Source organism: Trichomycterus rosablanca, chromosome 11, assembly GCF_030014385.1.
Source record: "Trichomycterus rosablanca isolate fTriRos1 chromosome 11, fTriRos1.hap1, whole genome shotgun sequence".
Classification (NCBI taxonomy): Eukaryota; Metazoa; Chordata; class Actinopteri; order Siluriformes; family Trichomycteridae; genus Trichomycterus; species Trichomycterus rosablanca.
In genome coordinates, this window is record NC_085998.1 from 5,778,934 (window position 1) to 5,791,576 (window position 12,643).

At 38.4% G+C, this 12,643-nt stretch overlaps 2 protein-coding genes across 2 annotated transcripts; both read right to left on the reverse strand.

Moving 5' to 3' along the window:
- Nucleotides 1-507: 507 nt before the first annotated feature.
- On the reverse strand, nt 508-1,122 carry sertad3 (SERTA domain containing 3). Its single transcript, XM_063005019.1, has one exon. It carries the CDS (start codon nt 1,120-1,122, stop codon nt 508-510), a length of 615 nt encoding a protein of 204 aa, XP_062861089.1.
- A 4,592-nt stretch (nt 1,123-5,714) lies between these two features.
- Nucleotides 5,715-12,598, reverse strand: blvrb (biliverdin reductase B). The gene is made up of 5 exons (XM_063004404.1): nt 12,443-12,598; nt 9,581-9,742; nt 8,793-8,882; nt 8,573-8,704; nt 5,715-6,039 (listed from the first exon to the last, which is right to left on the reverse strand). The coding sequence occupies exons 1-5, from the start codon at nt 12,525-12,527 to the stop codon at nt 5,885-5,887; spliced, it is 624 nt and encodes a 207-aa protein (XP_062860474.1). The 5' UTR covers nt 12,528-12,598; the 3' UTR covers nt 5,715-5,884.
- Between the last annotated feature and the right edge of the window lie 45 nt (nt 12,599-12,643).

Below are 12,643 nucleotides of genomic sequence, written 5' to 3' on the forward strand. Positions count from 1 at the left end.
AATCCGACTTCAGGATGATCCAGCTCACAACGTTCAGAAGCTGATGGTAACGTCCTGGTACCAGATACCACAGGACACCCTCAGATGTCTCACCCTCACGTCCATGTCTCGGTAGGTCGGAGAAGCTTTCTTTATCTATAGTGTTATTTTTTTTTACCTAAACAGTAACGTCCCTGCTGGCAATCATTTAAATACACAGAACAAATTCATAACTTCTTACAGAAACCTCTTTTACATACACTGTAGTGTAAATCCCATCTTTAACTGAGCTGTATCTATTTTTTCCAAAGAGGGGAAGACGTGACTAGAAAAGCAGAGGGTGAAAAAAACAGATACAGTCGATTTAGACTAGGATAAAACCACAGAGGTGCTCCAGTAAGATCTGGACTTATTCTGGGTCCCCCGTTACACCAGTCCACTCTGTATGGTGCTGCAGATGCAGAAGGCATCGTTTCCATTCTGTGTATTAAAATGCACACTGGATTACAGAAACTCGATCTATTTTGTCTAGGTCGTGCACATGTAAGGTAAATATTTCACCAGTTCTTCAGCGGGGAAGCTGAACGCATGATCATTTGCCTCGACCTCCCGCACGGCTGCATCCACGTCCAATAACAGCCCATCTATAACCATATCCTGCAGGTGATTGGACGGATTAAAGGAGCAGTTCTGAATTTTCACAGGGCTCATTTTGCAAGTCCTATCCACAGAAAGATTCTCGACCGAGGCTAACGGCGCCCGCTGAGGTCCGGACGGACCACAGGTGGAATCCAGAGCCGTGTCTAAATCCTCCAGGATAGCAGAAATCGTGGTAGATAACGAGAAATCCTCTGTCGGATCCTCCTCCGCGTCAGATTCAAACCCAGCCGGATTGGTGTGCACGGGCTGGTAGGTTTGAGGTTTTTTGGCAGGGTTCTGGTTTTCAGAACAGGCCTCCATGTGCGTTTTGGCGTTCCGGAGCGTGTTGGTGATGAGGACGGAGCGCAGTAGGCTCGGCTCCACCAGAGACTGGTCACGCTGGAACTTATCTATGGAGATGTTCAGCACAGATTGAAGCTGGTTTTCCCACACAGGTTCTCCGACATCATTGTGGAGTTTACGCTTCAGTCCTCTGGCCACCATCGTACAGCCTGCACAGACACAACACAAGTAAGCACTTCCGCATCAGTCATAACCATCAATATGAAATGCAAGCTGCCCGGACAAAACCTACTCATGCCGAGCTCAACCACACAGGAGACACAGACACATTATTACAGCACTAATGTGACATCTGCAGGCTGTTCGAGGTGCCTGCATGTGTGGTGGACGAGCCATCAAAATGTGATGCTCACTCTGCAGCCCTCTGTGAGCCTTCACCACTGGCAGGTGAAAAGAAGCGGCAGGTGACTATTCTCATGTCGGAGGGGGCATGTTATAGTCTCAGCTCTCCTAAGCCAGCGCAGACGTGGTGTATGCAGCAAGAGCATTGCGATAGAAAATTGGAAATGACTAGATTGGGAGATTAAAAATAGTAGAAATGGAACTCGAGCTGGAACTCGGTGAACCAGAGATCCTTTTTTATTTCTTTTTCTCCTCATTGGATATTCCTCTGCCACATTTATTCATTTATTAGGATTTTAACATCATGTTTTACACTTTGGTTACATTCATGACCGGAATGGTAGTTACTCATCACACAGGATTTATCAGTTCGCAAGTTTATTGTCAAACACAGTCATAGACAATTTTGTATCTCCAATTCACCTCACTTGCACGTCTTTGGACTGTGGGAGGAAACCCAATCAGACACGGGAAGAACATGCAAACTCCACACAGAAGGGACCTGGACCGGCCCACCTGGGGATCGAACCCAGGACCTTCTTGCTGTGAGGCGACAGTGCCGCCCTCCTCTGTCACATGCACAACACCCACGCTGGTGGAGCAGGGCTGCAGGCCAGCACACGCCGGCTCGGACACGCATGAAACCCTAAACTGTCTCTCCTCACTGGCTTGGAAGCTGTTTCTGGGTCTCAAATCATATCAGCTACATGAACCTGACATGACTCACATCTGTAAACATTCTGTATAAAAAAACGATGTTCACGGTGTTAAACTAGAGTGGGGGTGAGACTTGAGGTTGTAGTGGGATGACAAAATGTTAAACCCATTAAAATGACACCACTGGTTAAAAAATGGTTGAGAAACTACTGGCTTATTAAGTGCTGTGCAAAAAAAAACCCTAACTTAGGCTTCTTCTTTTGTCCCAAGTAATCAGCAACAAACTTAAGTCCAGCTTTAAGGTGCTGTATTCGGAGCAGGGGCTTCGCTCTCAAAAGGCAGCAATCCCCAACTTTTTTTGCACCACGGACCGGTTTCATATAAAATAAAATATTACAGACCGGCGGGTCCAAAATAGAATAACTATGCTGCTCACAAATGAGCTTTTTTTCGCTGCAACGAGACGCTGCTTCCACCTGGGGGTGATATGAGATCATAAACACCCGTGCAGTGTTTTCATTGCTGATGTAGCGATCTCTAATTACTTATGGTAACAAATGACCCACGGACCGGTACCACGAAGATAAAAAGCTCACTTGACTGTGGACAATTTCAGTCATGTTCCAGTGGCTTCTAATTCCTGGCTCATAATCCCTGACATTTACATTACATGTTTACATTCTCAGCATATATCCAAAGCGACTTACAGTTGAGACTGTACACACTGCAAGCAATTAAGGTTTAAGGGCCTTGCTCAAGGGCCCAGCAGTGGGAAGCTGGTAGATGTAGGGCTTGAACCAGTGACCTTCCGATTACTAGTTCAGTACCACAACCACTGAGCTAACACTGACATCTGTTAATACTGGTTGTTGTATTTTATCTGACTATCCGGACAAATGTTCTTTCAGCATAAGGTGACCACAGAACTATGAGCTTTTAATACAGTTGCAGTCAAACTAGCCCTATTTATATGGGCACAGAGAAATCAGCAGCTATAGCTGAGCATAATCAATGATAAAGAATCTGGAGGTCACAATACAAAGCGGAGTGTTCAGAAAACCACCAATAAACTAAAAAATCTAAACTGTAATGTAATTAATAAATAATTAAGTAAGAGAAATTGTTTGCAGAATTATTATAAATATATAAAGTTTATTACAGTGAATGTATGAGCTACTGCTAAACTGCTGAAGTTTATTTAGTAAACTAAAATCCCTCCCAAAAACAACATTATTCATTCTGACTTACCTCAGAGATTACAGTGTTTTCAGCAAATGTATTTGGTCACTTTATAATCGATATAATAAACAAATTATTAAATATCCAGAGCTGTTAGTGCTGCGACCGGCAGCCTGTATCTCCAACCAGTTAATGTTTTGTCCACCCATATTTTGAGTGATCCCGCCCCTCTTGGCTTCGATTGGATAGTGAAATCTGCGTCGTGCGCTACGATTGGTCATAAATCTGTAGTCTGGGACAGAATAATAAATACAACGGTCCCAACCAATCCTAACACAGAATGCGGGTTTTCCTGAAAACGGGTAGACTTAAAAATTAAACGCGGGACAAACTAAAGGAATGTTGGTGCTTTTTGTCCTTCGCGCCTTTGCACGTACAACCTCGCAAAGGATTTTGGGTAATGTAGTTCTTATAGGGTTGAGAAATGTAGTTTATCAATCACACTTGCTCAAATCGTTTCTAATGACGCATTCATTCCTTCATTTTTACTAACCTGGTCAGGGTCGCTAGGGGTCAGAAAGAAACAATTAGCACAAGCCAGAAATACAGTTTTTGTGGAGTAAGAGGCGCTTGAACTACCGGAAAAAATCAAAATCTTTCTCAGTTTTTGTGCTTTTGGCACCTTTTTAATGGGCAAGCAGTAGCCTAGTGGTTAGGGTACTGGACTAGTAATCCGTAGGTCACTGGTTCAAGTCCCACCACTGCCAGGTTGCTGCTGTTGGGCCCTTGAGCAAGGCCCTTAACCCTCAATTGCTCAGATTGTATACTGTAATAGTACTGTAAGTCGCTTTGGATAAAGGCGTCTGCTAAATGCAGAAAATGTAAATGTAAATGTAAATGTAAATGTAATGGGTGGGCAGGAGTCAGAAGAACAGACATAATAAACATCACAAAAAAACAACAACCAAAAAACCCTTATTTTAATTAGTTTTCATGTTTCATTCTGGAATCTGGAACAAGTAATTACAGGCTTTGCTGTTTAAAGTGAGACATTACTGATTTATTAATCTATTCCCCTTTTACTAAAATATTAAAATCATCCTTTTCAATCTGTTTAAGTATAAAGTTCATTTTGGTGTTAAATAAAAAGATAAAATATTAAAAGATGTTTCTTAGTTCACATACAATTATTAATTTTATTTATTACTTAGGATTTTAACATCGTGTTTTACACACTTTGGTTACATTCATGACAGAAACGGTCATTACTCATTACACAAGATTCTTTAGTTCACAAGTTTAATATCAAACACAGTCATGGACAATTTTGTATCTCCAATTCACCTCACTCGCACGTCTTTGGACTGTGGGAGGAAACCGGAGCTCCCGGAGTAAACCCATGCAGACATGGGGAGAACATGCAAACTTCACACAGAAAGGACTCTGACCTGAATCGAACCCAGGTCCTTCTTGCTGTGAGGTGACAGTGCTACCCACTGAGCCACCAATTTAATATATTTAAAAATATTACAAACAATAAGTTAACATAAAAATGTACAATCCAAATTTCTCAACATGTTAAATTTAGTAAATGTATTTAGATTGAGTTAGTGCATCATATTTTGCTTACAGATCTTACTTTGTTTTTTTGTTTTTTTTGCTTTAATAAAAACATCATTAAATGCTTTTTATTGTTTAATTAATCACTGTTTATGTAATACAGCTGAACAATCCAGCACACAACATTATTAAAAGTTTAGTCTAGGTTTAAATATGAATTATTTTTATTATAGGAACATGCAGATAAAAAAAAAACTCACAAAAATACATTGAAATAAAATCACTTTTATTTCATTATTCAATAAAAAAAAATCAACTTTTAGGAGGACAAGGACGGCACGGTGGCTAAGTGGGTAGCACTGTCGTCTTACAGCAAGAAGGTCCTGGGTTCGATCTACAGGTGGGGCGGTCCGGGTCTATTCTGTGTGGAGTTTGCATGTTCTCCCTGTGTCTGTGTGGGTTTCCTGCAGGTGCTCCGGTTTTCTCCCACAGTACAAAGACGTACAAGTGAGGTGAATTGAAGATACTTAAATTGTCCTTGACTGTGTTTGATATAACCTTGTGAACTGATGAATCTTGTGTAATGAGTAACTACCGTTCCTGTCATGAATGTAACCAACATGTAAAACATGACATTAAAATCCTAATAAACAAACAAATTTAGGAGGACATTCATCGTTCTTACAAAGGCAGTGGTAGCTCAACTGTTAACATTATGGCCAAGTAATTGAAAAGTCGCTGGTTGAAGCCACATCTCTGTTAGATTGCTACTGTTGGGCCCCTGAACAAGGCCTTAACCTTCAACTGCTTAACGTGTATTTTGTCACGACTGTAAGCGGCTTTAATTAAAAAGTGTCCGCTAAATAAGAGTCGTATCTGACTGTGCCTCACCTGCACTGATCAAAATCCAGATGATTTAATCTGACAAAAACATAATAAAGTGATAATAATAATAATAATAATAATAATAATAATAAGCACACAATGCAACAATAGACAAGTTTTAAAAAATATATTTATTGAAAATACATGTTTAAATCTGAAGGATGATTATTTGTGATAAGATTTTGATGATTTTAGAATCTCTGGCACGTTAGGAATAATGAATGATGCTCATTAGTAATGAGTAACAGACATGATGATCAGTAAGGTGAGTCTGGGCTAATTAGCTGTAGTCTCCACACACTCCCACCGTCTTGCCGTCCCACTCGGAGGTGGACAGACACTTAACGAAGAAATGGCCGAGATCATATTTGGAGATGACTCGATCTTTTAGCATGTTCTCCGTCACAGTGTACTTTTCCGTCAGTGGATGATTATCTACAAAATAAAACTATTATTATTACCACACACTTCACTAAAACAGACATATAATACAAATAATGCCCCATTAACATAAACACTACATGTCCAAAAGTTGTGGACACCTGAACACCTAAATCCATCTTATATTAATATACAGTTGGTGCCCCTTTGGTGCTACATTTACCAGCTTCTAGTGGTAGCTCAGCAGTTAAGATACTGGACTAGCAATCAGATGATTGTTGTTTCAACCCCGCTATTGCCAGGTTGTCACTCTTAGGCACCTGAGCAAGACCTCTCAATTAAATGGATTATGTATGGCCAAAATAAAAAGTAAATGAAGTGTTCACTTTTCTATCCCACTTGATTTTGGAATGAGTGCAGGAAATTCAGCCACAAAACAGTAGTGAGGTCAATGGCTTTGATATTGGGCAAGGAGGTCTTGCTCATTGTTGGTGTTCTGATTTATCTCAAAAGTGTCAGGGCTCAAGTTGTTTTATTTATGCATTTTCTCCCCTTTTTAGCACGTCCAATTGCCTGACTGAATCATGCTTCCTCTCCACCAATGCCGATACCTGCTCTGACTGAGAAGAACGAAGCTAACCTACGCCCCTGACACGTGGGCAGCATGACGTATGCATTTTATCACCTACACTTTGACGAGTGCAGTGCAGCTCAGCGTTGTGTGTGGAGAGACACACCCTAACAGCACTCTTTTCTCATCTCTGTGCAGGCTCCATCAATCAGCCAGCAGAGGTCGTAATTGCACCAGTCATGGAAGCGAGACCCCATCCGGCTTAGGATACTAATTGAAAGTAGAAACTTCTCTTGAATGGCTCTGTAAGCTCAGGATTATTTCTCCTCCACCATACTTTACAGTCACATAGATTTGGGAAAGATAGACCAGAAAAAAAAATTTATTACTTTACAGGTTGCCCCCCCCCCTCACTGCCAAATCCAATGGCAGTATGGTTTACACCACAGTTTACACCACTACTCAGGCATTGTGCACTGAGGTAAGCTTGTGTGTGGATGTTCGACTCCTTGTGAACAGTTCTGGTTCCAGAGACAGTTTGGAATTTATTTGATCATTATAGTTTTAAACTACCAGACAAGCTTTAGTGGCTTTACGAATGAGCTGTTGTTGCTCCTAGATGAACTGATTTCTGTTTTCTTGGTGGAGAGTTGAAACAGATCTGAATTCAGAGTTTAAAGCTTTTATCAGATGAATGGAAAAACAAACATTGAAACTCTTACAGTGAGGAACGACCTCCAAGTGGTGGTTTGGTTCTTATCATGTGAGACCAAGTTTTCCAGCTCATTCAGCGTCCATTAGAGTATTAAATCAATATTATAGATGTTGATTCAGTGCAGTGGATTCGGTGGTGTCTGATATCACCATCAAAAACCAGGTCATCCAATAAAAACCCTGCAGCATTAACCTTCAAATATTCATATAGTGTTTACACAATAAACACAAACTTTCTGCACCAACAAAAGACAAAGATATCATGTGTTTATTCTTCTTATTAATTATGACAAATATTAATGATGACAAAACAGATATTTTAGAGCTACAGTTTTGGGGCTGTAAACCAGAGGTCAGTAATAATCTCATCAGTGTGTGAGGGTCGCTCTTCAAGTGATTTTACCTCTTTTATCAGTTTAAGGAATTTGAGGGTTTGTTGTTCTTCATTTTCTTGTTATTTTTAATGATCTACATGTTCTCTATTATTATAGATTAAAATATGTTTTATAATTCTTTTTTTATATATATAATTCTTTATTATTTTGTTTATGCATTTTCTCCCCTTCTTCTCCCGACATTTAGCTCATCCAATTGCCCGATTGCGTCATGCTTCCTCTCCACTAATGCCGATCCCTGCTCTGATTTGAGGAGAATGAAGCTAACCCACGCTCCCTCCGACACGTGGGCAGCAGCCGTATGCATTTTTTCACCTGCACTAGGCGAGTGCTAATGCGAATCAGCCCTGTGTACGGAGAGACCCTGATCAACACACTCCTTCCCGCCCCTGTGCAGGCGGCATCAATCAGCCAGCAGAGGACGCAGCCGCATCAGCTACGAGGAGACCCTATACGGCTTGCTACTACCCCACCCGTATATACGATCGTTGTTCATGTGTATTTGAGACCCCAGCTCCGGTGTGCCAGCGTGTGTTTTTACTGCTGCGCCACCTGAGCTGTTTCATAATTCTTATTCTTTCTAATATTATTTTGCTATTATTAATAATTTTATTACTGTTGTTAATATTAATAGTAATCTAGACTGTGCTGTGTAGGATGTATTTGTGTAAAAGTATTTAAGTCAAAAACAGTAAATGAAACCCAAATTTAAATATATCATCTTTTGATATTGTTGCCAGCTAATATTTGTAATCTAGCAAACATGACTGTGGTCACAACGCTGTATAATATTTGGTAATATTTACCACATTCAGTTCATATTTTAACCTGTTTAGCCTTCTGATTGACTGACCAATCAGATCTGCTGTTCTAGACAGATACAGGTGTGTTTGTGTGTGTTGTGTACCAGCGATATGAGGTGGCATCACTGCTACATAATCAAGTCCAGAATCCTTCAGCAGCATGTACATGCGATCATGGTCCTCAGTAACAGGAACCAATCGAGCAGGAACCTTAGATCGGTCCCACAGCAGGAACGCTGAGAACATACACAACACCATTAATCCAATAATCCCACTGCATTGTAAATAACGACCTCTCGAACTCTCAGATAAAACGAGTGGTACCTGACATGCAGCCAATCACTTTCCTAATGCCGCGAGCCTTCATGGCCTCCAGGATGTTCCTTGTGCCCTCTGACATCATGGTGGTTGGACCTGAAGATCATGATAACGGTGTGTATTAGTGAGTCACTGATCAGGAACTGCAGCAGCATAGACAAGAAAGGCATTAAAGCACATCAGATGCAGTTCCTGTAGTTCCTGATGCTGATTAGCTAGTAGCACCATGAATGGAAAATGAATGACTGTAATGATACACAGAAAAAGTGCCTTATGGGTGAAGGTTTTACTTCTTTGATACCACACTGGATTTTACAGTGTTTGACCAGCAGAGCTCACAGGCCTGATTACTGAAGATGAACTCTCAGTGTTGCTGTGCAATCGTTCCTGCAGATTTGATGGATGCAACTGGCAAGTTAATGCACGTTCCAATAAGAGCTGCAGATCAGAAGCAGCAATTGTTTTTCCAATGATGGAATTCTTCTTTCACCTCCAACGTTAGGCTGAATTTTCATTGACTGTTGAGTATTATTTGTATTTATAACATGTTTTTTTCTTAGATTTTGTCACTTGGTGTTCTTTGCACAGAAAAAACTCCATATAGTTTTGTTTTCAGTGAGGGTACCAGGCCCCACCACTGCCAGGTTGCCACTGTTGGACCACAGAGCAGGACCTTTAACCCTACATTGCTTGTATAGTGTATGATCACAACTATAAGTCACTTTAGGTCACTTTACATGAAATTATTTAAACCCACTGCAACCCTGACCATTTAAAAATGAAAAGTTACTCACTGAGGTCGGTTCTAGTTCCCAGGATGATGATGACACCATCCTGTCCCTCTAAAGTCTTCTTTACGTCCTCTTTATTCAGGACGTCCCCTACCACCACTCTGGAGGCTTTATGATCAGCAGGAAGTCTGGAGGGATCCCTTACCAGCACCGTCACATTATAACCTGAAACATGAATAATCAGAAAGCGAGTTCTGTACAGGCATGGTTTGATGAGCTTGGTGTGTAGTAACTTCAAAGTCCTGAGCTCAAACGCACCGAACACCTTGGATGGACTGGAATGCATAAAATGCATAAAACCCAAATTGCCAAAAGTCCCTACAAAATTTTATAAATGTGCATTAATAATATTTATTAAAATGGCATTAATCTCTGTGATTCTGAAACCGAAATCCCAACATGTTCATGGGTAGGTGTCTACATACTTTTGGCCATATAGTACATTCTAGTAAACATATTGCAGTTATCTTTGTAGTATAGTATTCAGTTATAGAATTTGCTGTAATATTAAAATTTTATAGATTCAGTTTGTTCAGGTTCAGATTGTGTATTAAATAAAGAGACGCCCCTGTCTGCAAAGGTCTGATAAACTGTGAGGTCATGTGGTCGTTTTAGCTTATCTAACTGAACCGCTACACTGTGACTCAACACTAAAACATTATTGAACCTACGACATGACTCAGCACTTTCAGATTCTTACACAACATCAATCCAGTCTGTATAAACTCTAATGATCCAGAAAAAAAGAGAAGCAGTTCAGATTGTTCAGCAGTTGGATGAGAAACTGTTTTGTAACATTTCATTTATTTATTTATTAATAACCAGTAAAACTCTGTGGATTTTCAGAGCCACTCTGAACTGCTAAATTTGATTAATCAGCTTTAAACTGAGTTCATTTCAGTAACTATGCACACAGAGATTTGAGTGTTTACTACAGCTGGGTGAAGATCATGATGTGTTTCTTTTGCACGGGTATTATCATGTAACAGTCATCTAATACACTACAGTACATTATTACTCACAGTAAATCACACTGGCTGTTAGCTTTTAATTCCCTATTAATATATTTGTTTTTCATAATACGTCTCTATAATTGTGTTTGTAACATAACAAATTTAAGTATTTTACTATTGTGTATTATAAAAATGTCTTAAATTATGGCAGTAAATAAGAACAAGAATCATAAGAAAAACTGTTGACTGTACATTGGATGCAAAATAGTTTAATCAATTGATTAATTGACCTTGTTACCCGCTCGCTTTCCCTTTTAGTTATACTGTAATAATTAGGGGAGCTGGAGTCTAAAGCTACTCACTGTAAAACTGATATTTTACTTAATTCACATTTTACATTTTACTACATTTTCTGTTGTTTTACCGCTAGTTATTTTTGCTAGTTATAACTTTTAGTTCATTTTAATTAGTGTGTGTATGATATTGTGTAAATCCTATTTATTCAAATTATTCTCCAGGCCACCCAAGAAGGACGGGGGTCCCTGCTGAGTCTGGTTCCTCTCAAGGTTTCTTCCTGTAATTTTAAAGGAGTTTTTCCTTGACACTGTCGCCCTCGACTTGGTCAACAGGGGTTTTGGTCTATTGGTCCTGGATTCTGTAAAGTTGCTTTGAGACAATGTCTATTGTAAAAAGCGCTATATAAATAAAGTTGACTTGACTTGACTTAATCTAATTAATTTAAAGTTTATTTAATGTCAGTGACCATGAATTGGGTGGAACTGATTGTCAAAGAAAGTTAAACGAAAACAAATGCAAATTATTTATAAAATAAATAATAATAACATGAAAGCAGACAAAAATAAGTAAAAGTAAAGAAACAAAAAATATAAAAAACTAAAGCAATATAGTTAGAATTATAACATCAGATTACACATTTTGACAATAAGCTTCACCTGTGTTAGTATATGAAGCAAATATTTTACTACTATTAAAATATTCAGCTTTATTGTGTGTTTTAAGTGCACAAGTAAAAAAAACCCACTGGAAATAAAATCTTTTTTGTACCAGCAACAAGTATTAATGTTATAAAATTTAAAGTCATATTTTAGTACTGTGTTCATGTGCGCTTTTATTATATTTATTATATTATATTATATTACATTATATTATATTTATTATATTATATTTATTACATTACGCTGCATTACATTATATTTATTATATTATATTCATTACATTTATTATATTATATTTATTATATTATATTATATTTGTTATATTATATTATATAACATTACATTTATTTTATTATATTATATTTATTACATTACATTACATTATATTTATTATATTATATTTGTTATATTATATTATATTATATTCATTACATTACATTAGATTACATTACACTACATTACATTTATTATATTATATTTTATTATATTCATTACATTTATTATATTATATTATATTTATTACATTACACTACATTACATTATATTATATTACATTACATTATAGTTATTAAACTATATAATATTATATTTATATTATATTTATTACATTACACTACATTACATTATATTATATACACTATACCGTAACAGTGTGAAGAGATCAGGTTACAAGAATCTGAACTTGAAAAGACCTTTAGTTCTCTGGGTTTTGCAGTTCTCTGGGTTACTACTGCTCTCTAATGAGACCCTAAACCTCCTGCAGCCCCTCCTGAGTACAGTAAGATACAGCAGGTGATGTACAGGTGAAACTGAAACACCTGAGATGTATAAACATGCATTATTACTGTAATATAAATATGCATGCACACACACACTGTGTATTACTGTCGTTATGCACATTGTTACTGCATTATAGATATTATACATATTATCATTGCAGGCACTATCTTACTCACCTGCAGACGCTGCTATGGGTAAAGTGACAAGGCCGGTCATTCCTGTAGAACCGAATATAGCCACGTTCTTTATTGTTCCTGACATGTTGATATCAGTGTGGAGACTTTGAGCTGAAATCAGCAGGTGTTTTGTTCTCTGCAGCTCTTGTACTACAGTTCACTCTTCGGTAACGTGCATACGTCATCAATGTGGGCGGAGCT

Coding starts and splice junctions, on each gene's coding strand:
- blvrb (XM_063004404.1), bottom strand. CDS start 12,527: ATGTCAGGAACAATAAAGAACGTGGCTATATTCGGTTCTACAGGAATG. Junction 8,705..8,792: donor AGTGATTGGCTGCATGTCAG/GTACCACTCGTT, acceptor GTATGTTCTCAG/CGTTCCTGCTGTGGGACCGA. Junction 6,040..8,572: donor GATGCCACCTCATATCGCTG/GTACACAACACA, acceptor TTTATTTTGTAG/ATAATCATCCACTGACGGAA.
- sertad3 (XM_063005019.1), bottom strand. CDS start 1,122: ATGGTGGCCAGAGGACTGAAGCGTAAACTCCACAATGATGTCGGAGAA.